Here is a 26,516-nt window from a genome sequence, read left to right as displayed (position 1 = left end):
CACTCAGTACCTCAGACATGGGCATTTCTTAAGACAAGACACGAACAAGCTTCAGCAGAAGCAGCGAAATTGCCCTAATCTTTTAAAAATCAATTTCTTCAAAGGTTCCCCTCTATTTGTACCAACTAGCTTCTACTTAAGATCTAAGGCAAACATAACATAGTGATTAAAGACTAGTAGATGTGGTTAGTTGTATTGCCTGAGTGAAATTGTCAGTATTTTATAACAATCCTGTGTTACAATGAACTGCAGTTTTAAAGCAGTTATCATGGGCATCTAAAAGAAAAGCATAGTGTGGGACAGAACAAGATAAAGGATGCTCTTAAGCAATTATGCTTTAAATAACAAGGTTTAAACTTGTACAGGGCAACATACATTCATTTGTTTTTGACTAACGTTATATACAGGGCAAAAGAACAATAATAGTTGGAAACAGCTGGAAACGGGGTTTGCGTTTAACTGGTTTGGGAGAAAATCACACAGAGGATACAACATAACAACCTCACAGGACATATATAAGATCGAAAATATGTTGGAGCTAATATCCTTGTAGGCAGCATTCTGACATACAGCGCAGAGGTGACTTCTGGCTTTTGGTTACCGAAGTGCTCTCTGTATTATTCCTGTGGAAATAAATCCAAAAACATCAAAAGTACATATTTACCAAAAATTAAATAATAAATACAAGATGAAATTAAGGAATTTAAGGCAACACAATGCTACTTGACTGCCAAGGATTTGCTTTTTCTTACAGTTCCAATGGAACTGATTGATAGGTTATTGATTTTTACAATTTCCACAACAGTTCAGGCTGTCAGACTGCTCTCCAAATAGCATGACGATTTCCAGTTGCTTAGTAATTGCCACATGATCCTGTTCCTGACGTCTCATTGGCCTCGTTTCTGCGTGTCCTCTTTGATCGACAGCCAGTGAATAATTTAGCAGTCGTCTATCATAAAGAACATCTAATTGCTTTCTGTGTTTATGGAGAGTAACAAGTAATTATAAATCATTCACAAATCTGACTACAGTCAAAGCAATTATTGTCATTTTAACATAACACCATTTTAATCTTTAATGTTCCAGCAGGGTCTAAAATTATAGGTTTGTTTAATGCAAGGTTGTCTCAAGCACAGACTTTGAGATTGTAACCGTTCAGCATGTAATGTGTGGGATATAGTCCCTCTGCTTTTTTACCCTCACAATTTTGCTATTTCCACAAATTCCCGTTTGCATAAGAAAACATAAAGTCAGAGATCAAAAACCACTATGATGGTTTAGTGATTAGCACACTGATGCAATCCAGATATTGTGCACATGTGGGAGAAGTGGGTTTGGAGTTGTTACATTGCTTCTCATAATGAACTCTGAGCCATTTCTCAAATTATCTTCTTTCATGTTCCCCAGAATAACAGAAGTTCATATATAGGTTTGGAACGACATGAGTAAATGACAACAGAATTGTAGTTTTTGGGTGACTATGCCTTTAAACAATAAGAAATGCCTGCTAAAAATGCTTTAAGCTTAAGTTGGTCTTAACTTGTTTAAGCTTGTCTTAGATGGTTTAAGATGGTTTTTCAACCTGGCCCAGCTGTTTTTTGTCTGGTTTAGGCAGTCAGCTGTTCTAGCTGGCCCTAGTTGGCCCAACTAAGACCAGCAAACCAAGTTTTTTTTAAAACCAAGCCTAGTTTAAAATGTGTTTTTTTTGTTGTTGTTGTTGTTTTTCAGTAATGGGAATAATAAAATGGAGAAACTCTCTTTCTTACTCTCATTTGCTGTCTTTCTTTCTGCACAGCAGACTTCATTATACCACAGAACTCTCACATTTCATCAGTCGGTCGAGCCGTCAGCATCATAACGATCCATCTCACTGATTCCATCACTCTCTTCTTTCTTTATTGTGATACACCTTCACTTTGATTATACTCACTCATGTTCTCTCTCTCTTTCGTGCAGTGCTTATCAATCTTTCATTCAGGAAGAAACAGCAGAAGCAGCGATGTGATTGTGTCTGACCGATCTGCCGTAGTCCCGACATGACTTTTAATGAGCTGCTGATTAGCTCTTTTAATTATACCTAATTGCCATGGGATCTTCTGCTTGACATCTCATTGGCCTCATTTCAGCGCGTCATCTTTGATCGACAACCAGTGAATAATTTAGAAGTCGTCTATCTTAAAGTACCTCTAATTGCTTTCTGTGTTTACATAAGAAATTATAAATCATTCTTAAATCTGTAAAGACTAAAATCAAGGCAATTATTGTCATTTTAAGGGTGAAAAAAAAAATCCTGTCCCAGCGTAGTAAGTAGAGACAACTCTAAGTATGCAACATGTAAGCTGATTTCCCAGAAAAGAGTAAATATTGTGGCTACTTTCAAAACATTGCTCTGTTTAAGAATCCCAACCAGACCTAAACAGCAACAGTGGCTTAACCAATGGCATGAGTTTGGGGTGGGACTATCTGTTTGCTTGGCCAATGGCAGCTGGGGACAGTGTTGTTTTGAAGAATGTTGTTTTGGACCCCGCTGACTTTTATTGTATGGACAAAAAGAAAAAAAAAAGATATTTTGCATTCAACAGAAGAAAGAACTGAATTTTTATTTTTGGGTGAACTGTTGCTTTGAAGTTCTGATGTAACTGAAATATCGTTTTCTTCCATATTGTGACATACATCTGAGTGAAACTAATTATTAAAAAAAAAAAAAGATGCGGGTCGGGGACTTGATTCTATCCACTGGTGGTTGATTGGATGGAGGGATTTAGATGTGAACTTGCAGTCGGTTATATGAAAGTGGTAGGGTTCATGAGGATGCTCATGACATTTTGATTTAAAAACTGCAAAGTCAAAAAGTTGTAAAAATGAAATGTGCATGGAAGAATCCACAATGCAATCTATACCATGCATGTAGAAATAGAGTGAATTTCGATTTCATGCTGACTTTAATGAGTTCATTTTGTTGGGTCCTACTGTTTTTGTTTCAGTGCCATTGCAATATGTAAGTTGCTAAGTTGCTTGCTTAATGAGCTGTTTCGCGATTTAAAGGTGAAGTGGATCATTTCTGCACCATTAGCCTTGGAACCAAACAGAATTGCAGAAAGAATGAGTTTCCAAACAGGTCTATCAAACTCCCTTTCTGGAGTGCACATACAGACCAAAGACAAGCAAAGAATAGAGACTTTTAGCCCCACCTCGAAACTAAAAAGAACACCCTAGTAACCCTATAACAATACATTAACAATAATTCAGAACAACTTAGAAACTGAATTGCAGCATCTTAGTATTATGGCATTCTCCTCAAAAAATGTTTTTGGTTGGGTAAGCTAACATTCATTATTTAAAAAAAAAAACTATTGAATTAGTTATTATAATAGTTTGAATATCTTGAATATCTATATATCTTGTCACCTTAAAGTTAGCATGAAATGAAAATTCTCCCTATTTTCTAAATGCATGTATTGATCTTATTGTGAACAATTTGTCCATAAATATATTTCAATCTAGTAAACTATTTTTGACCATGTAATTTTTTATTAAAATATCATAACTCAGTTTTACAGTGCAACAAGAGACTTCTCTCTGGTGACGGAAGTCTCCAATCATTTAGTCCTCTTGAACATTTTCTTACAATCAACTGCAAACTCTTTCAGATCAGCTTCCATCCAATCAACAACCGATTGTTTGGTTGCATTTTTTACTTATAAAAAAAGAATCAGTTTCATTCAAATGTACAACACAAAACAGAACATGTGATTTGCTTCTATGTTACGCCACTTTAAGAATGTGTGTATTTATCAGGCCTCTTCACACTGCATGTCCCTAAAGAGACGGCCGGAGAGCACTTTGAGGGTTTGGAGATGCTCACCAGTCTCTTGGCTCCTAAGGGATCAAGGTCAGCCAAACAACTGGTAGAGGACACAGCAGGTAAGGTTGAATTCTTCCTTGGGTATGAAAAGCAGATCATCTTCCATCACGTTCTTCTGGTGTTTATTTTAATTTCAAGTTCCACTCGTTCTGTATTCACTGAACGCCCTCTATTGGCATTCTCACAGAGGCCTGTGGTGGAGGATGTGAGGAGGAAGATGAAGAGGAGGAGTTTGATTGGCAGATAGAACAGGAGGTTTACACTGAAACCCCAGCAGAGATGCTGAAAGAATACCACAAGTATGGCTTTGGAAACCTTAGGTCTGGAGTCTTCGCCAGACTGCAAGTAAGAACGATAAAGATGATACCACGGGACATTTTGAAAAATAAATGACCTGGAGTTATTGTTGACAACTGTTGTTTTGCTTTGCACCAATCAGGAGGAACTGAATGAGGTGATTGACTTGAAGGATCCTGACAATACTGCTCCTGAGCTCAGGAGACACAATCGACTAGAAGCAGAGACCACAATATTCTGTGCCGACCATTACATGTAAGTCCACCATTTTTGTTCATGTACTGATGTTCATCAAATTTGCCAAAACTACAATCACAAAGAATATTTAAAACAATATTTAATTTCACATCTCGCACATAACAGAACATCCACACATTCAGATTGATTTATTGTTTTGACTCTGTTTTGGGAGTCATTCATTCATTAAGTGTCGAGTATGTTTGACGCGGGGTGAACTTGTATGAGGACGAGGAGGAGATCAGAAACCTGCTGAAGTTTAAACCGTGGTGGAGAGAACTGAGCCTGGACCCTTCAGCGCACTCCGACACCTGTGAGACCTTTACCTCCTCAGATTCACTATATCGCTTTGTTCTGTCTTTAGAGAATAAAGTTAATCTCTCTAAATGTATTTAAACATTCAGTGCATAATTACCGCTTTGTCTTGTATCTCTCTCTCTGTGGGTCTGGATGGAGAATTAGGTCGGGTTTAGTTGACATCGCCAAGATTTCAATGTAACCTGGAATATTTCCAGAACTGTTGTTCCTATTGTCTGCCGGCAGGTGGCGCGCCTTTGCCGGAAACTGATCATCTTGGGACCCTAATCTTAGACTAGCAACAGCGTCGTGTTCACACGTTGCACATAGGAGATATGAAGCTATTTGTAGCCTTGCACTTTTAACACTCGTACTTTTACTCTTTTTGTCATTGTTTTATTACTGCTGAGTCATTTTGATGAGGCTGTGTGTGAGTCACAGAGTTAGGTTAGTCAGCGAAGTACAAACCACCTCTCAGCCCACTTTTGTGCCCACAAAGCAGCTTGTACTCTTTCTTTCTTTCTTTCTTACATCTTGTTATTGTCTATCATTAATCTCTAACTTTATATGTGTCTATCTATCTATCTATCTATCTATCGCTTTGTCTATCTTTCATTCTGTCCATGGTTTTATCTATCGTTCTGTCTATCTATCATTCTATCTGTCTGTCATTCTGGTTTTGTCTGGTCCATCTATCGTTCTGTGACATTGTTATGTTGTTCTGTCTGTCGTTCCATCTATGTTTTTTTATATCTGTCATTCTGTCTGTCTATTCTTTTCTTATTTATTCATCTTTTCTTCAATCCATCTGTCTTTCTATTTCCATCTATCTTAACTCTATTTTTTCATCTAGCTATATACAGTAGCTATGCATCTATTGTTTTGTCTGTCTGTTTCTTTCTTTCTTGGCACATTTGTTGTAATAGTAGAAACATATCTGGCACGTTTAAAGTTGCGTGGGATATTGACGTGTGTGATAAAGCGGCACAGACATGGAGAGCCGAGAAGCAATTGTGTCCCACACCAGCATGTTCTTTATCACTAGAGTAGTGTGCTAATTCCTCAGTGCCCGATTACAGAATGAGGAAATTACTCTGAGCTGCAAGCATATGTTGGTACGGGGGACGGGGGGGTCCTATCACAGAAGAGAAGGATTAAATGGAGGGAGATGGAGATATTTCAAGATATGCATTCCAAACTGTCTGTTTCTGCTGTCAATCAGTCAAATAACTTTGTACAGCCACTTAGCACACAGACACTTCTATACAACTATATTTTTAGTGTTCTCATCATTATGCTGGATGCTTGGAGCAGATGAATTGCTACTAATTGCTTGGACAGACTGTCCTGAACATCCTGAGTGAAGTGCACGCAAATCAGTGCCAATAATATATCTCCTCCTCACTGTTTTCTAAGTTTTTCCTGACTGGATATGGCTCATTAAGCCATTAAAGTTGGCTCTTTGGGTATTAGGATGAGCTTGTTCGTTTTTCATTATCGTTTAGCTATCATTAGATATGAGACACCATGTAGGCTTTATTTCTTTGTAATGATTTGAGATTAATGGTTGAATTTCCGCAACCTATTATTTCTGGGGCAATATATCGCACAACAAAAAGTTGTTATCGTGACAGGCCTACAAAGAAGCATCTTTTACATTGCACCAGACAGTAGCGGCAAGGGAATTTTAATTCTAAAATAAAATTCTAATTAATTATTTAATCGTTATCTTTGACAATTATATGGGAAAAAAAGATTTAATACACTTTAGTGGAAATCACACAGCCACATGCCTACATTTTTATTTCCCTCTGGTTATGTTTTATCGCCCCCAGGACACCCAAGTTAGACATGATTCCCACCGTGCCCCTCAAAAAAAAAAAGATGCACTTGAAGAAAGTAAACAAAATAAACTCACACACAGACGTTTTCTTTACAAACCTGTAGGTACATTCTTAGTGCAATTCACAGATTTGTGGAATAGGTGTACCAAAGGCTTTACTTGTTCTCTCTGTCTTCATGATGAGGAACTTTCCTGCACGACAGAGATCACACACATGAGAATGTGTTATGTTTACTTCCTAAGATTCTGATTCAAGATTTCTGCTTCTTCCTTGTCTGTCATCTCCCTTTATTTTGTGTGTATGTTGTTTATACCTGTGGTAGTGTCCTTGCTTTCCCATGTGTATCGGGTATCTTCACACTCTAGGTCCCAACGGAGATGACAGCCTCACCATATGTGTTTATGAATGTATGCACTTCATTATTCCACTCCCCCATCTCATTCCATTTGCTGTTTGTGTTAGTGCTCTGTGCACCTGTGTGGTGTCAGATGTTGTTTTTGTAGATTTTGCCATTGAATGAATGACAAATTATAAAGCATTCCATAAAAGTAGGCTGTTATAGCCCCAATGAGGCATGGCCAGTAGCTCAAGAGTCATCTAGCAGAATGTCCAGGCTGCTCTTTTTGATAAAACAATAGTGGATGGTGACCAACATTAGTGCTGTTTTCTTTTGTATTGTGCTGCGTATTCCTTCGGAATAGCTTTGTGTGAGGAACAAGCTAATATTTAAGTCCTTAATACAACGTTGTACAGCATACAGCCAGAAATGTAATTCACTCAACAGGAGGAGGTGAAGAAACTTAAAGTGGTTGGTTTGTGTGTTGTCTGTAGAGCAACTTTGAAATAAGGCAAGTTTTCACTTTCATGCTCACTACCGTTCAGCTACTGTTAGAGTAATTTCTGAAGGATCATGTGACACTAAAGACTGGATTCATGGCTGCTGAAAGTTCAGCTTTGCCATCATATGAATGAATTTTAAAATAACATTTTAAAATGTTAAATAGAAATCAATTCTTTAAAATTGTAGTAATTATTCACAATATTATTGTATTTCTTGTTTTCAACTGTGCGTATTGACCGAATCTCAATTCATGTCACAACTGAAATTTGAATCGGCAAATAATTAATTCCGTTTTAGTCTTTTCCGCACACAAATCTATCGTATGGCTTCAGAAGACTTGGAAATAATGCACAGTTTTGCTTTTATTTACGTCTTACTACTTTTATCTACTTTGTTACTTGTTTGTTTTTTTTTGTTTTTTCACGAGCTGGGACTCGAACTCGGGACTCCTGAAGCACAACAGCTCTATATGTTGGCACACTGCCCACGAAGCAATTGGCGAAGACAGAAGGAATGGTTTTGAAGTTGTTATCCTACCATATAAAAGTACCACAAGTGCTAAGAGTTTCTTTATAATCAACAAAGAAAGAAATCCGTCAATGAGTAATTGGTGACGGTAACCGTTTAATATAAAGAGAAGGCAAGAGCTGGGGTGGAGCTGAACTCCCTCCTCAGCTCCTGGCTTTGGTCTCACAGGAGTCAGTGTTTCCTGCCAGGTGGAGGCAGCTGTGTTAGAAGGTAAATCGGGTAGAGAGGGAGAGAAAATGGGGGAGCTGTTCAGTCGTCATGTCGCTGAAATCCAGCAGCTCCCAACAGAGCCAGAACTCGACCTCTGCCAGCACTAGCTTTAAGTGTGTGTGTGTATATGGACATGTAAGCATGCACACGAGGGGCTCTATCAGGGGCAGCACTGCAGCCAAGATGGGGATCACTTTCAGCTGCTACTAAAGTGCTGACTTACCCATTTTCTCTCTCTCTCTCTCTCTCTCTCTCGCTGCCCTGCCTTCGACTCCTTCCTCCCTGATGCAGTATCAAGTCAGTTTAGGCCATCAATCAAGCTCTGTAACTTTGCTCTTCCCGTGCGGTAACTTTACTATGCTTCAAAAGCCTTGTCTCCGACTTTGATTTAAAAATAATTGTGGCAAACATGCTTTTGTTTCTTAAAGCTCTCAGCAGAGCAGAGGCATCCATCATTCCCTGCTGGAGCCCTGCGTTTAAACTTGTTTTTCGGGGAGAATTTGTCAGAGATTGACTTTGACTGTACCTCCCTGAGATAACTTGATAAACAACACTGAATGCCTCTCTTTCTCTCTCTGTACTTCCAGCAATAACTTTCACAGAAGAAGAAAAAGAGCAGATGAGGAAATTCACAAACTGTTCGTACTTGCTGGATAAGAAAGCACGCGTCCACATCTGTCTTGGTTTGGTGGACATCATTCTCGCGTATGTCTATGATGTGCGCACTACAGAAGGAGAGCACAATGTAAGTGTACGCTTGATTGCCACAGACATCTCTCTGCTATTAAGTGGGTTTGGCGTGCGAGTCGTGGCATTTTCACGTGCAGCAAAGCTCCAGGAAGTTGATACATTCCTGTAATATTCCAGACAGTCCCAATAATCTTTTTGGAGGCCAATGCACATGGTAGTAATTGTAAAAATAAGTTTGAAAAATATGAAAATCATGGGTATGTTTTAAAACACGGCTTCTGAAGTTGAAGCAATAGAATATTGCAAGGGCTTCAGTTTGGAAAAGCTCTGTTGGATTGACTCCAAAGCTTTCAACATATGTTAAATGTATAGTCAAATTCTGGGCTTTGATTCAACCATAATAGCTAGAGAACATATCAAACCTTCTTAAAACATTCTCGTCTAAAGTGATAAATTTAGCGTTGGAGCTGTGGCTTGGTGGTTAGCGCTTATGCTCACTGAGCCATGGTGCTCATGTGAGTGACGCAAGTTTGAATCCAGAAACAATTCACCTTTTCATAATAATTTCTTGTTCTTTCATTCCTGTTGACTTAGGGATGAGTGGGAAATAGGGATGCACAATATTATTACTTATTACTTAAGTTACTTATCGGTATCTGCCAGAAACATAATATTGTGCATCCCTGTTAAGTTCATAAATATATTCATGTTATGGCAGATAACGGATAAATGGCTGATATTAACATTCTGTAATAACTTGTGTACAGTACACTACTGTTTAAAGGTTTGGTGTTGTAAGATTTTTTTTAAAAACGCTTTTGAAAGTAATTTATTCCTGTGATGGCAAAGCTGAATTTTCAGCAGCCATTACTTCAGTTTTCAGTGTTAAATCATTCTAATATGCGGATTTGATGCTCAAGAAACATGTATTATTATTATCAATGTAAACAGTTGTGCTGCTTAATATTTTTGTGGAAAACTGTGTACTTTTATTCAGCATTGTTTGATAAATAGAAAGTGGATATTACAAACTAAAAGAATCTGTAATATTGTAATATTGATATCCAATGCACTACTGATACATTATGTATCCAAAGACAACATGGTGTGAAATAAAATCAAATAAAAAATTTTAGTTCAGTTTTGTTTAGTGTATAGGTTCAATGATTACAATATTGACTGGTGTTGTGATTTGCAGGTAGAGTCAGCCTGGACCATCAGGAAGCTCAGCGGTACTCTCAGCTGGCTGGAGGTATGTGGTACGTTTAGCAGCGTATCAAAACATGATATGGCCTTGAATGCGCAAACGAATGAATGAGCGAGTGATTTTAACTTATTGCGACTCGGGATTTTTTCGCATGAGTTGTTTTTCAAATCCGATCTTCAGGACTGACTGTCTTCACTGCTGTTCCTCATGTAATTAAATCTGATCTGTTTGTTCAAACAGTGTAGTCAATATCTGGTATATCTACTTCAGTTGCTATAGTAATGATGTAAGCATCTCACAATGCCCAAGAGGCTTTTTCATGCTACAAGTGAGAGTAGCTGTCAGTGTGGAAAGAAAGGTCGAAAAATTTGGAAATTTTGCCTCTGCTCATGTCCATCATGCTGAACTCAAGACATATGAGAAGACATTTTTACACACATACAGATTTTACACATGCATAGAGATATTGCTGACTTGCACATTCGTTCATGATTCTCTACATAGTGAATGTCACAGTTTGCCATGTCACATTGTTGTTAAAAAATAATTTTTGGTCATTTAAATAAAGCTAAAATAAAATAAATCATAGACATTAGATGGGAAACCTAAAGTTGAAGTACTAAAATTACTAAAACAAATGAAAAAAAATTTTTTCAAGATAAATATAAAAAATGACAAAAGCACATAAAATTACTAAAACTAAAATAAAAAGGAAAACTGAAAATATTAAAATAAAATAATTCAAAATATTCATAAATTATATTCAAATTCATATAATATAAATAATACTACAATAACACTGGTTTGTTATGTAAGGAACAAGAAAGGGAGTGTTTTCAGATGCAGCTCCAAAAAGTATTGTAGACTTAATGACGTTACTTGTGCTTAACATCCCAAGTTCTGCTGCCTGCCTGAACAAAGCCTACAATAAAGGGTTTGGAGTGTTCTGGTCACATTACATAAGTGATTTGTCTTCCTCTGATGGAATCTCGCTTTTGAAGCCACTGCTGACATTGATATACATGCAGATTAGTAGATTACACCACTGTCCGTCTGAAAGCTCAGCAACTTTAAAGTTATTCTATTCCAGGGGTGGCGAACTCCAGTCCTGGAGAGCCGCAGCCCTGCAGAGTTCAGCTCCAACACTAATTAAAACTCACCTGCCTGTAGCTTCCTAGTAACCCTTCAGACCTTGATTAGCGTGTTCAGGTGTGTTTGATTAGGGTTGAAGAAAAACTCTGCAGGGCTGCGGCTCTCCAGGACTGACGTTCGCCACCCCTGTTCTATTCTTAACATTTGTCCTAACCAGATGCAACACAACAAGCTTCAAACACCAATTAATTTGTCTAAATATGAACATGCTGTACAACTTAACAAAAAACAACCAATCTCCAGGACTGACGTTCGCCACCCCTGTTCTATTCTTAACATTTGTCCTAACCAGATGCAACACAACAAGCTTCCAACACCAATTAATTTGTCTAAATATGAACATGCTGTACAACTTAACAAAAAACAACCAGTCACAAGACATGTGATGTGTTATATACAGCTAGGTGGAGTTTTACTGATATGAACAAACATATCTTGTAAATCAGGTCATATCTTGTAAATCAGGTCACAAGATACCGCCCAGAATGTCACCGTAACCAGTCACAATATATTAAAAAAACTGTTCCTGTAACACGTTTTCATGAATTATCATTGCCTCTCCTGAGTTCTCGATTACTCCTGCTTATCAGTAGTTTTCATAAACTTGCATGTGTGGATAGTGAAATGTAGCAGACAGGCATTTACATTTCATCATCAGCATAATGCATCCTGTGCCAAAGTTGACGCCAAAGCGAGGGACAAATTCAACCTTAAAGTGCTTGCGTGTGGTTTGAGTGAGAGCTCCAAACTTGGTGCGTGTGTGTGTACGTGTATCCTGACTCCTGGTGCGGCAGCAGTCCCTAATCCCCCACATTTCCACTGCGAGTGTGACAATGAGGACGAGTAACCCGACACCTCTCCCAGCTCAGAGCACTGAGAGCCAGCACTCCACTGCAATACTGATAATGGAAGGGTAGTAATGACGTCCTCCAACTGCCTGCTCTCTCTCACACACACACAGCACAAACTCTCTGCCCCCTCATTGTCTCGTTCACTGTTTCCTTTTTAGTGCTCGCAAAGCAGCGCTACATTGATATTCCTCAAACACTGATGTTAGGAGTTTTTTCCTTACCTTTGACCCTAAGTATTAAACATCTGCAATTAATTCAACCTGAATGGCTTAAAGAACAGATTTGTAGATCATTTTAGCGTTGCGTGTTAGGTGCGGTGACTGACTGCCACACATACTCTTCAGAACATTAGATTAATCCGAGCTGGAGCCGGCCGCCCACTCACAACCCACGCAAGCTAGATAATTCCACACACAGCTGCAATTCCAGGTTTTCAAACAGAGATGGCGACAAAGAGGCAAAACTTACGGACTGCAGCTTTAAAGAAAAATATATCAAGAAGAAAGATGATGATAATGGCCAAATAACTGCAATTCTGTGTCTTGAATCATTTTTATTTAAATATTTTTTTTATTATAAAGTAATTAATTTAGTTGTAGTTTGTATTTATTCATTTTTTAGTTTACTAGCATTTACTAGCAATCTTGTTAAAAGCATATGAGTTGTTCTTTTAAGTGAATTTTTTTCTGTGAATTTGTTGATCCACAAAATCAGGCTGAATGATTCATTCAAGACAGATGTGGTTCTCTCACTGAGTTCCGAAAATATGTGATGAGTTAATGATGACAGAAATCTTTCTGATGACAGAAATATTTGTATAACAAATTATTATGATTGGTTATTGTTCTTGCAATTATTTGCATACTAACTTGTGGTCTTTTCATCCTTGAAATGCATTTTTTGAATCATCTAAAGCCACCTTCATTCTGCAAAGATTGTTGCGTTGTGTGACGATTCTTGTCCATGGACAATAGAACACAAGGCACCGCTTTCATTTAAGCAGAACAAAGACCTGAAACCGAAGAGTCCTAAAACCTCAACTCTATTCAATAAGCTATCTCGCAAGCACTGGTATTTCCTTAAGGAAATGATAATGTAGTTTCTCCTCAACGCCCTATCATTGTCTCCTACTCTCTTTCTCTCTCAATCTCCATAATTTCTCTTCCTCTCCCCCCCTCTGACTGGGAACGTCGCTGATTCGCACCCAGTGATAAAGTTCCTCCTTGAGCGCTGTCACGATGACATGAATAATGATGACGTCACCGGATTTTATTGACATAACGAGCCCGTTTAGAGCAAGACGGGGCGTAATCAGTATTACTGGCAGTCAAAGGGGTGTATACGTATAACAAACTGTTTAGATGTTTCTTAGTTTAAATAATTTATTTCTTAAAAATACGTTATTTTATGTACATTATAAGTATTTTTTTTAAATTAAGAGTCAAGTAGTGACTATTATCTTTTTCAATGTAACTAGTAACCCCATATGCCATAGAATTTAATGGCAAACCATTGAAATTTGTTAGTATAAATGAAATTAGAGTCTTGTCACTGTTGTTATAGTGACTAGTAGCAAACTAAATCGATACCTTGTGTTGGACTAAGTATGTAATCTTACTCTAATGAGTAGTTACTGGAGAAACTGATAAAGGTACTTAGGATAATGAAGAGACCAAAATTATGTTAAAACCGTAAATTCATGTAAAGATTTGTTCAAAATTCTGTGCAATCTCAAATCTCAGAACCATAAAATTGTTCCCAGTTGTTCAAAGAGAACAAACAGAATTGTTTGCCTCTACTTGAAAGCTATTATATTATATGCTACATAAGAAAATAATTATTTTATATAAGGTAAGAGAGTAAAGGATTGTTCAGATGTGATTTGCTAGACGTGTTCAATAAATATTGAAACTTAGAGAGAGAGAGAGAGAGAGAGAGAGAGAGAGCTTTCCCAGCTTAATTTTGGTAAACCTCTAGGAAGACTTTGTTTCACGGAAAAATGTAAGAGGGTATTTATATTTTTTATTGTTTTTATTTTCAATTTCATTATTAGTCATGTTACATATTTTATTTACATTATTTATTTACAAACCACGATTATATGTGTGTGTGTGTGTGTGTGTGTGTGTGCGTGTGTGTTGTAGACATATCACTCGGTTCAAGACGTGCTGGTGTCTTTCGGCAGGAGGACTTTGTACTACCCACTCTATCGGCACTTCTCCCTGATTACAAGAGCTGTGAAAGACGTTGCTTGCATTTTTCAGTCTGGTGAGTTCTGTCTCTCTTTCTTTACTTCCCGGTTAAACCCAGACCTTTTAGCCATTTCCAAGCCACCAAGGGATAAGGTTGAGGGTCAAGACTAAATGTGTGACCTGTTCCTCAACCTATAAACCCTGCAGTGCTTCCACCTCATTACAAGAACCCCTGCTGCTGCCACCACAATGAAAGCAAGTGTATCTCTTTCAACTTCAATGGAGGAAGGAAGGTTTCTTAAAATTATTCTATTAACGTTTATTTATCAGTTATGTGATATTTTCAGAGAATCAACACTTAAAGTCAACAAGAAATCAGAATGGACCTGTTTACTTCAATACATGTTTCTGATCTTCGCAATATTTACATTTAAATAAGCAGTAGCCAAAAAGCTAGTTGAGACTTTTATAGATGTTATTTTTGTTACTGATATTTTTTTTATGTTTAAGATAAAAAAGATGTTTTAACATTGGCATACATTGATCTTGAGAATTAACCTGACCTTCAACCTTCACATCCTGGTCAAAAAGCCTTCTCCAAGAAATTGTTAAATGATCAGAGTATATCTCAAATATTGAAAAAGAATTATAAATGTATAAAAAATAACCTTTTTGTTATAAGCATAATACGCTTAAGTTATTTTAATTCATTTTTATTTTTTTTAACCTTAAACCACATAAACACATTTCATTACACCAAATACACAAAATACTGTTCTTTTTAGCAGCATCATATGACCCCTTTAATTCATTATTTTATTTCATTATTTATGCATTTATCTGATTTTAGAAGTGTTTAGATATTTTTTACTGTAAAACAACTGGATTTTTTTTTCTTAGTCGGAAATACGGCACTTTACTGAAGTGTGAGCTGCGAATGCTATCTCATGTTGACTTTAAGGGACTAATGAGAATAAGAGCTTGACAGGCAACCTATATTTACCCACAGCAGACAGCTGCTCACTCGGGACCAAATTTAACACAATGCTCACCAGCCCTCCCTGAACAGCGGGGTGCTTCGGTAAAAGACGTTTTCCATGACAGGAAAGTCAACAGATTGGTCATGTCTTAGTGTGCTCAGTCTTGCTGTTCTGTCAGCGTAAGTGGGAGAGAGGTTAAGAACGAGGGAATCCGAGAGGGATGTCTCCTCACTTCTGAAGAAATCAGCAATTCTGCAGGGTAGACACTGTTGGCTTTGATATCTCTGAGAGAGGAGCAACCTTTAAATCAAAGAAGCCATCTGTGGGAGTGACAGAAGCTCTGTGTAAACACGTTTTCGGGCGTGTGTGGTGCGATTATCCAACACGTGTTGATTTTAGCACTCATAAATAACTGCAGTTTCAGGGCTTGCAAGATTTGGGATTAGCAGGATGGTTGATTGCAAAGTTAAGTCAGAAGAGAGACTACACGACAGAACAAGATTAGATGAGCAAAATCACAACTCACTGGTCACAGGTTCATGTCAGGTTCTGGCAGCTTCCTGCACTGACAAAAAAATATGTACTCATGGAAGATTCCATAAAGGCAATGTGAAACGGCTTTTCAATCCATTTTAGGTCCATAAAAGGTTATTCAGTGAATAAATTTAGTGTTCCTCCTACAAGAACTGATTGAATCGTGAAAAGTTGTTTCCTTATAACAGGTGGTTGAAAAACCAGCCAGAAAGTCTTTTCAGAGGTGGGCAAAAAAAAATATTTTTTGATGAAAAATTACAAATATAATTTTTTTCTTAGGAAAATGGTCCACCACTGGATCTTTCACAGTAAGAGCAAGGATGTATTAAGAAAGTAGGGTCAGTTTAGCTTTCGGGTTAACTCTAAAGACCAGATTAAAACCAAAATCAACACTGTTTATTTTCATAATAAATGTTGCCGTTCTTCTGTGCACATAATTCTAATAGGTTTCATAATCTGTCATCAAAATGTGATCAATTTTCTTGCCACAGAAACAATTTAACTAATGAAACCTTACAACAAAGTTACCTTAGTTACATTTCATGTTAGTTGTCTTGCATAAGTTGGACAGAGTGCAGAGTGCGTCCCTGATCAACTATGTATATATAACACCTGCCAGCAACCAGTAGTGCAGTGACTTAGTGATCTCCTGCAATTAAATCACTGTCAGTGTCGAATACTCTGTAATTGGGTTGAAATTGTATTTCAGATTAATTGTCTACACTTAGAGGCTTTTAAATTTGCCTTTATAGTATGATATCCATCTCCTCTCTGAGGTTTACACTGGTCCTCTTACTCTTATCCTCAAGGTACAGATTTGTAAACACACTGCTGAGTTGTAATCTACTCACTGGTGTATATTTTCATGCAGAGTCTGTGACATTTCACTCCAGTCTACAATTTGTAGATTTAAAACCATCAAAGCCCCGTGAGCGATAAGGCTCCCCTTTAATGAACGGTAACAGCGGTGTGACTCCCCTCAGAAAGCAGACTACCCTGTCACACCGTGACTCCTGGGTAATTAATTTGTCGGCGGAACATGAATGGAGGTGTGTATCTGATGTGTGTACTCCAATTTGAGGCACTTCGTTTAACCAGCAGTGAAAACAAACAGTTGTAGTTAGTAGGAAAACAAACCCATTAATGATGCTGCATGAGGAAAGCCGTGATGGTAAATGCTATCCAGGGGTAAATATTTGAATAGCCCTCTGGCAGCTTGTCTGGTTGTTCTCCCAGAGATCCTGCTAAAGCCAGCGGGCCCTCAAGGAGATTGAGGATGGAGACGGTGAGTAACGTCCTAGAAAGATGCACTGTGTGCAAATATAAACGCTCATATATAATCTGAACGTTCAGAGGCTTGCCTGTATTTCATTTAACTGCATAGCTTGGATTCAGTTTCCACTTGTTTTGCTCTGCACTGGTATCGGCTTGCCAGTTGGTGCAGTGTTTCACAACTTTTTTGTTATAACTACCTCCATAGCACCATGTTAAATGCCTTATATTTATACAGGCCTTAATTGCTGGCCTAAATACCCCTTCATCAACATGTATATACAGTTAGAATTTAATAGAACTGTTTTCTATTTAAAATATATTTTAAAATGCAATTTATTTCTGTGATGTAAAGGTGATTTTTCAGCAGTCAATAATCTAGTCTTCAGTGTCACCTGATCCGTCAGAAATCATTTAGACTGATTTGGTGCTCAAGAAAGATTTATTATTATTATCTATGTTGAAAACAGTTGCTGTTTAATATTTTTGTGGAAACCCTGATAGATCTTTTTTAAGCGTTCTTTGACTATACAGTTCTAAAGTACAGAATTTATTTGAAAAAGAAATAGTTTGTAACATTATAAATGTTTTTACTATTACTTTTGATCTGTTTAATTAGTTTGATCAATTTAACTTTCAAAGGGTAGTATACATTTATGTTATATAAATGTGTGTTGTTGTATTTTTTTGGAAGTTGTTTTATCTTTTGGTTTGGAAGCAGGTTAATTTTCATGGCGTTTTAAAAACCCTTTCACATCTCTCAGAGCTTGACTTTTTTTTTTTTTGCCAAGTTCCATCATAGCTTATTGAGATTCATTGTTTTGCTCAGCAGGAATTGTCATCTCTAAGCCAACATAATCAATCTTATGTACATTGCTGGATTCACAATGATAGATGTAGGCCATTTGATGCAACATAATTTGACTCAGCAGGAATTGTCATCTCTAAGCCAACATAATCAATCTTAAGTACATTGCTGGATTCACAATGATAGATGTAGGCCATTTGATGCAACATAATTTGATGTCACTGTTCTTTAATGTAATTTTTGCAGCTGTTTCTCGAGGTTAGCTGCTTTGTTCAGTCATGTTAGGGTTTTTTTTGTGTGTGATTAATAAATTGGTGGTTTGAGGCTGAATCTCACCAAGCTTGTCAACAACATATCCAGGTCATATTTCACACCTAAATCAAAGAAAAAAAAAATGTTTGTGTGATGGACCTTTTATTTTGTTTTGCATTTTAACATGATTTTCATGACAAATGAGCACAATTATGCCGTCATATTTTATATTATTAAAATAACCAATAAAAAATCTTTCTCCGCTCAAAAAGTAGCTGTGTATTCGAATGAAATAAAATTCTGTGAGATTTAAATATTGGCACCACGTGGACCTTTACCATCTGTACTTCCAGGGCCTGAATCTCACCTTATCACCCCATTCCTCTTCTCTCTCTTCTTTGCTCTCCTCTCCTCAACTTCTTCCCCTGAGATGCCTGATTGCAGCACATGATTAACTGGCTCAACATGCAATCTAAACCCAGCACACACTGCACCGCGCAGTCCCACAGCTGGTCTTTGGAAAGAATCCAAAGCTTACTTTTCTTCCCCTCTCCCAGGGAGCAGTGAAGAAAAGTAGAAAACCCTTCAATTATAGATGGATGACGGTCAGAGAAAGAGAGAGAGAGAGGAAGAATAGGGAAAGACAGAGTATGGTTCAAGTTCATGGAGTTTTTCTCGTATGTCCTGAAGCTGGAAGCCACGACGGCTTCTCCGCGTAAGAGCTCCAGCTTAAATGGGAACCAAATGTTTGTGTAAGGCTTTCCTCGGTGCGAGTACGCTGTTTGTTTTCTGAGGCGGCTGGAAAGTCTCCACCGGCTGGCAGGCTATTCTGTGGGCGGCTCGAGAATCCTCGCGGCCCTTCTTTCGCTTTACAACTGAGCCCGTTACTTTGCACGGAGGGGATATTTTTGCACCTTATTTGGGAGACGGGTGTTATGACAACAAATATCCTCACTGTGGCACGGTGATTGTGGGTGTATTTTGTGTGTTGTGGAAGCATCTGCCAGAATAGAAAATACAATCATCTCAAAAAGCATCTGCTCAGCACAGATTTCCCCTTTTGCTTCAACAAAAGTTGCACATTTGATTACTAAATAAGCTGTCTTCGCTGCTAAAAAAAAAAAAAAAAAATTTATCTGTATTTTTGTCTTGTTTTCTGATGAAAATACCCAAGCATCTTTAAAATAAGACAAATTTACTATTTAAATTTATAGCACACTGTTTTCAGAATTTTTTGTCACCCCATTGGTTTAAGCATAAGCCTTACTAACTTATGTTAGATTCATGCTTAAAAGAAACAAAATAAAAAATCTAACTTTTGACAAAAATGCTGATTGAGAAAATATTTGTACACAATTTTTGAGCATGCTTATTTAGTTTAGTCTGAATAAACACATCCTTCTGGTTTAGACTGATTTACTGCTTGTTTTCTTTGTCACAGGGAAGGCCTGCGTTCTGAAATGTCTGCTGGCCATCCATAAGATCTTCCGGGAGAACGATCCGGCCTATATCCTCAATGACCTCTACATCACAGACTACTGCATCTGGATCCAGAGGGTCAAGTATGTTCAGTCCAGCACAATGACACCTAAATCAACCACCCTGAAATTAACTGGGTCCAAAATCTGATTGTCTGCTAATCATACCGGTTTCATTAATCTGAGAGCTAAACCGTAGGTTTATCAAAGCAGTAAGCCACATGAGATGGGTGTTACAGTGATTATACCCATATGTAGGGGGTCTTGTTAGGTACATCTCACAAAATCATGTCCAGGTCACATTTCACACCATATATGAGATATGCTGCAGACATGTTTTTGTCAGGTTTCTTGAGATTGAACTTCTTTGCCACAATGCAAAACCAATAAGCAATAGGATGACAGTATTAAGCAAAACATTTGAAGAGTCCAAACTATCCATTTGATTATTTTTTTGTTGGTTTTGTTTTAGTTCAGTCTCTGCTAGTTAAACTGAACCACAGTGCTTGAACTTGATTCATGATGAATGGTAATGCAATCATGATTTCTGCTCGCCATTTTTTGTAATCACTTCCACGTTTAAAATGCAAACTACAGCCGGTGCATAATTCAGTAATGAGATATACTCTGCTTCCAGGCTGGTGTTCAGCTAAAGTTGTATGCTTGTCTATAAAGAGTCCAGTTGAAAAATGTGCATCTGAAGTTGTAGGCTCGGTGCCCAGATGCAATAAATGTCCTGAGGGGATTGCAATGAAATTTTTCAGTCCTAATGTTTTGCCAAAGTGTAGATTTTATGGCAAGAATGCAGCCTTGACATCAAATTAATAATGGATGTGTAAAATGGTTTAGAGTTTAAATGTGCCTGTTTTCTCAATGAGACAAAGGGAGAAAATGAGGAAGAGAGACAGAGGTGGGTACAGAGACTCTTTGTCCGCGGTCCTCAGAGAACTGCACAGTTCCACCATCAATGTGCTGGAAAACTTAATCACGCTTACTGAGTTAAAAGGGCAAATTAGTCAAAGCACTATCCTGTCTTTATTCCCTCTTTTTCTTCTTTAAATAAAATGAACATAAAATATTAAAAACTGGGGGGAAAATGTGTCCTTAGGGTGACTGTGCACCTGTGTTCTCCATCGATCACTAAATGCATCATCTGAGGCATCAGTAGCATTGACCTGCGGAAGAATGCTTGTGTTCCTCTGTTCTTCTCCCTCTTCAGCACTTTATTGAACAGAACAAAAGAAAAACAGACCGGAGAGAGTTGAAAGGCACAGCTTGCAGGATCTGCGACAGCACTCTAGTGCCGCTGATGTATCTTAGTCATACTTTCCTTGAGGCGTTTGACATCTCTCAACAGCACACTGAAAATTGATTTCCAGTTTGCATCTTTTAAGAGTATCTTTAGTTGTCTTGAAACACTGCTGCAAACTTTTCCTTTGAGTTCAGACAAAGCCCCTCTTGTCATGGGAAGTGACTGCAGGAGACTTGCTCCTCCTTTTAAGTGCTGGAGCGTTTGATCAAATCCCCACTGCTCTGGTTTGTGTAGACAACTCCCTGTTATCATAGCAGGTTTGTTGTGACAGCGTTTTCAACATCTGACATATCCTCTGTCAGATGATTTAAACAATTCTCTCTTCCAAAAAAATCCTCCCAGAAGGACGCCCCAGTCCAGTTATCTGAGCAAGTTATCTTTGGCTGCGTTCACACAGCGGCAGAATGTGCTTATCAGTCTTTGTGTAGAATGCTTAACTGTTATTAATTTCACAGCAGGTCTGGGCAAAATCTATCTATCCATCCATCCATCTGTATATTGTTCTTTTATTCTATCCACCCATCCGTATTTTGTTCTGTCGTTCCAACCATTCATTCATTCATCCATCCATCTGTATATTGTTCTTTTATTCTATCCCTCCATCCATATATTGCTCTGTCGTTCCATCCATTCATTCATTCATCCATCCATCCATCCATATATTGTTATTTTATTCTATCCACCCATCCGCATATTGTTCTGTCGTTCCATCCATTCATTCATCCATCCATCCATACAGTATATTGTTCTATCGTTCCATCCATCCATCCATACAGTATATTGTTCTATCGTTCCATCCATCCTTTCCTCCGCTGTCGTTCCATCCATTGTTCCATCCATCCATCCATACAGTATATTGTTCTATCGTTCCATCTATCCATCCATACAGTATATTGTTCTATCGTTCCATCCATCCTTTCCTCCATATGTTGTTCTATCGTTCCATCTATCCATTCTTTTGTATTTTGTTCTATCATTGTTCTAACCAGTTCCTGCATGTTTTTGGCGTGAAATGTGACATGTATTTAGTGAATTAACCCCTGACTGTGTGAAAGTAGCCTTTGTGAGAACTCTAGATTATATGTTATCCAGGCTCGTCTGTGGCAGCAGTTCCTCCTCAGATCTCTTATCGGCAGTCAGATGCGATCAGCTGCTCTTGATGAATGTTGGGATTAATAAATGCTGCCCCTGTGGGCATGATTTATAGTGTCTCTCTGCAATACGTCCGGCGTTCTCACTCTTGAAATCCTCCCGACTGCCGGAATGTCATGCTAAAATTTATGATGTCTTAAAGACTTCAAGTGTGATTTAAATCTCTGTACGGGCCCCCCGATCAACAATGAAACAAAGTGGATTGAGTTGGACACTCCTCTTTCTGGCTGTTTGACTGACATGGCTCCATGGTCTGTCATGCTGATGGCAACATGCCTGACAAGTAGCCACCATCACTCAGTCCTTTTATGAATGGTCGGAATAGTGTCAGGGAACTTGTTCCATATCCATTTGCTATTGGAAAACATCCCAACTTTCTTTTAGCTGAACCGATATCACCTACATTTTTATTAAAATAATATTCTGTAATGATTTACTCATCCTCGTGGTGTTCCAAACCTACATGCTGTTGTGTTTTTCTGTGGAACACAAAAATTGAATTTTTAAATAATCTTCACATGCATTTTTCCATTCAGTGTCAATTATCAAGCATTGCGTTAGTTCTGGCAGGTCACGTCAGTCAAGCTTGCATCAGCTGACTCTCAGCTGATTTATGTCTAGCTATAGGAATATGACACCTATCACTACTTCTTTATATAAGGTCCATTCAGTATTATTCAGCAGCTTATTTCTTTGCGCAGGAGCTAATTACCCTCCACCATCCCCAGCTCCTCATTTCATCCACAGTCAGGACTTGGCTCTTTTATCCTGAATTATGTTGTTACATTAAATTGTCATTAAGAACATACTGTATCTTCTACATTTAGATTAGTTCTGTTCTGTTAACCCTAAGGGGGTCATTGCTGCTCTTATTCATGCTAGGCTGCATGGATGGGCAGGGAGTTTTTGCCCAGAACAGAACCATACTACCAATCCAAACTGTATGCTAATTGTCAATCATCTTTGACGCTAATGGTCCCTACAGAAATATAGTCATCACAGACTGTCAAGCTTCAAAATGGAGAAAAACATATCATAAAACACACCAGTCCTGGTCAATATAAAATGATGGTTTTATTGAATTTGTTGTATTGTGGAATTGCTTGAGGATGAGTAAATAATGATAGATACAAAGGTTCTATTTTAATGGTATTATTTTTTTTTAAATGCAGTTTTATTTTATTTTACTTCTAGTGAACCCCTGATTGGGAAACAGAAACATTTAACGGAAATGAAAACAGACCAATAAAATAGCTTCCTTTTGTTCGTATCCGGAGATTTATGTGTGTTCAAAACAGCACATAACATTTTGTGTTAACATATATCTGGTATGGAATGATCTCATAGTACAGACATTAGCTAAGCTTGCAAAACTAACATACAATATATACTTTTGTCAGCTGTTACAAAAGTCACCTTATAGCAACTCTGCAGTCAATTACGGTCAGTGCAGATGAACTTCAGTTACACATTTTAGTGTGGCTTCAATGTGTGCCACTGATGCCAAGCTCTGAGATTCGGTGCCAGACTACTGAGACCACTGGCATTTTCTTATCTTTTCTTCCCCCTCCCATCCAGCATTCAGAATCACACCAGTGAGTCGACTCTTCAGCCAGTTCAGAAAACAGATAAGATAAGGTGTAACTTACTGTGTTTCACTAAGTGCAATGGAGCCGTTATCTGACAGAACCTTGCTTTCCATTTTCCCTTTGTGTTCAAACTCCTTAATTGGGTCAGTTGGATTCTGAATGGCAACCATGGCAACCTGTTTAAGGTGAGCTTTGAGGTTTATCTTTTGACAGGATGAGAAAGTTGCTTTCTCTGACATTGAGAAACGACACATTGTCAGAGTATTGACGCTCAGCCAAGTGTTTTTCTCCAGGGACTCAAGCCCCTGGCTTGAGGGTAAGGAGGCCTCCAGGGGCCACATGGGTCAGGGGTTTTGTAAAGCTTTGTGCTCAGTTGCCCCAGAGTGGACATTACCGTTGTCAATTAGTGTTAAATCACGACGGAGCAAAGAGGTGTGGGAAACTGTGTTTTCACTTCTTGCTTCAGTAGCTAAGTGAATTGTGAAATCCCTCTCTAGCATTGAGGGAAATCGGGCTTAAAATATCTCGGTTTGGTGTGTGTGTGTGTTAATAGCTCTGTTTAGATTATTAAGGATTGCTGTCACTTCAGTTTGGATGGCTTTGAGTTTGATCGTGACCTTTTTGGTTTTGTTCTCTGACATTTCAGCTAGCTAGCCATCCGATTTGAGAGGTTCACTTCTAATAGTCAGCTTTGGTGTTGTTTGGGAAAAATGTGTAAAGACTGCATGTTGATTATGAAAAGGAATTAATATTGTTGGACTGGACTGACAATTTTGGGACTTGGCGTCACGCACAAGTTTTTAGTTACCTTAATAATTATTATTATTATTATTATTATTGTTAAATTAATTTTTTTTTACTTATTTAAGCTTAAAATATTATGTCAATCAATACATTGTAAGCATACATGGCTGTTATGTAAAATTGTGAATTATCACAGCACATAAAATATTAATTTACCTGGCTGGGAATAACATTCTTTCCTGGTGAATGCACAGTAGTATAATGCCACTGTTGATATTCTGTGATATTCTGTTTAGAAACCCACCAGGTTGCATTTATCGACTGGTTCAATAATTATGTAGAAAGGTATTAATATTTCAATATCATGATTACCAATTGAGTAGTGTTTTGGTGGTCATGTGATCGCAACATTATGGTATATTTTTAGACAACTGATACAAACAAAACAAAAAAATTTAATTTCAGTAGTTGTAAAAATTGTGTGAGTAGAAGTAGGCCTACAGCTTTAATGTATGATTTATTGATTTTTGCTGAAACACTTAAACAAGAGTCTTACATTGTTTATGATATGAGTTCTATGACGGAAAAGTCCTGAACATTTACACTATCTTTTCTCTGTAGACATAGTCACATAGTCTTGTGTGAGCGCTTGAGATACGGAGAGAGGGAGACAGAAAGAGAGAGAGAGTGGGAGGATTGAAGAGTCCCGCTGGTGTGAGGAAAGTGATCCTGGTCTTAGAGCTCACAATGATAAGTGGATCATATTCCCTCTCAGCGTGTGGTTTAGCAGCATTTGAAGACTTCGACTTGTACAGTCAGTCTGAGCTGTGACGGTGCTCTCTCCCCTTCCAGTTTCCCCCGAATCCTCTCTTCTTGTAATATGAGAAAAGCTGAATGAAACAATGGCACAGTTTTGTAAAATGTATACCTAGAATACACCATAAGTCACTTTGAATTAAAAAATGAAAATGTAGTAAGGATTTGACTGAAATGTGTCCAACTCACAGTTCAGCTGTAAAATGAATCATTTTTTTTGTTTCAATGACTTTTAACATGACATTTTAAATGATATTAAAGACTAATTATCTTGTTGAAAAGTCGAAGGTACATTTCATCCTTGTGTGTCTTTGATTTGAATATCTTAAGAGCTTAATGTAGACACAGCCCGAGAGCTTTGTTTGAAGTAGACTAGTAATTCAGGTTCACCCCATCTCTCTAGACATAAAGGTCTCCACTATTTTCTCAAGCTGCCTCTAGTGTGTCTTTGTTGTGGCAAGCTTGTTTTTATTTCCCCTCTCTCTCAACCTTGAAAGCCGCCCCTTCTCGGTTAATTAAGGCGAACCACAATAGTGCCATCGTAATGACTGAATTGTGTACAACATTATCCTTCGCCCCAAAAGGGGCCTTTGTTTCCACCGCAAGTGTGCATTCTCTCACCGCAGAAGTGGAGGAGGAGAGGGAGAGTTAGATACAGAGAAAACAAGCAAGTCTCTACAATGCTAACTCAATAATGACTTCCCACGGGGAGAAAACGAATATGGCAAATGTTTGAAGAGCCGCCGCCACTGCTACGGTACTTCCACCAATCACATTACTCCAGGAAGTGCCTAATAGTTTTATGGACCTTCTTTGCTAATTTTCATTTTTGGGTGAACTAACACTTTAATGACTACAGACCTGTTGCCCTAATATCTATGGTCATGAAGATCGTTTGAGAGACTTGTGTTGGCTTATCTGAAGGACTAGGGTTGGGCCGATAGACGATGCCATCGTCCATCGCCGATGGCTGACAGACATCCCGATGTTAAGCTGACATCGTGATTCCTCACCCCCCACACCACCCCCTCTCCCGCAATCCGCCGCATCCCATTACGGTACTTCCACCAATCACATTACTCCAGGAAGTGCCTAATAGTTTTATGGACCTTCTTTCTTCTTCGGAGACCACATAGTGCTTTTCAGATAACTTTATTTGGCCAGGGTCAGAAATTACCCCAGGGTTCAGGCCAGAATAACACTAAAAATGTGTGCTTTTTATTTGTTATCTGATATTTGATCAAATTACAGTTATGGACTTCTGGAGACACTATAGTGACCTGTAGCTGTCCCGATATCTGTGTTTGCTGCATGTGTTGGTAAAAAGTAGTAGTTTTTGTATTTTTATTTTATTTATTTATTTATTTT

At 38.1% G+C, this 26,516-nt stretch overlaps 1 protein-coding gene across 1 annotated transcript in view; it reads left to right on the top strand.

Moving 5' to 3' along the window:
* The window catches only part of LOC107732040 (protein SHQ1 homolog), a 21,816-nt gene extending 1,913 nt beyond the window's left edge, over nt 1-19,903 (top strand). Inside the window, exons 4-12 of the mRNA XM_016543276.1 lie at nt 1,408-1,417; nt 3,799-3,924; nt 4,053-4,210; nt 4,305-4,417; nt 4,612-4,712; nt 8,707-8,864; nt 10,008-10,061; nt 14,164-14,287; nt 19,499-19,903. Coding sequence (XP_016398762.1) covers nt 1,408-1,417; nt 3,799-3,924; nt 4,053-4,210; nt 4,305-4,417; nt 4,612-4,712; nt 8,707-8,864; nt 10,008-10,061; nt 14,164-14,287; nt 19,499-19,686 — 1,032 coding nt within the window. The 3' untranslated portion in view covers nt 19,687-19,903. The remainder of the gene's footprint in view (nt 1-1,407; nt 1,418-3,798; nt 3,925-4,052; nt 4,211-4,304; nt 4,418-4,611; nt 4,713-8,706; nt 8,865-10,007; nt 10,062-14,163; nt 14,288-19,498) is intronic.
* The last annotated feature ends 6,613 nt before the right edge of the window (nt 19,904-26,516 follow it).

Source organism: Sinocyclocheilus rhinocerous, unplaced genomic scaffold, assembly GCF_001515625.1.
Source record: "Sinocyclocheilus rhinocerous isolate Xijiao unplaced genomic scaffold, SAMN03320098_v1.1 scaffold1000, whole genome shotgun sequence".
Taxonomy (NCBI): Eukaryota; Metazoa; Chordata; class Actinopteri; order Cypriniformes; family Cyprinidae; genus Sinocyclocheilus; species Sinocyclocheilus rhinocerous.
The sequence above is the reverse complement of the archived record's forward strand: the minus strand, read 5'-3'. Positions and strand labels throughout refer to the sequence as shown.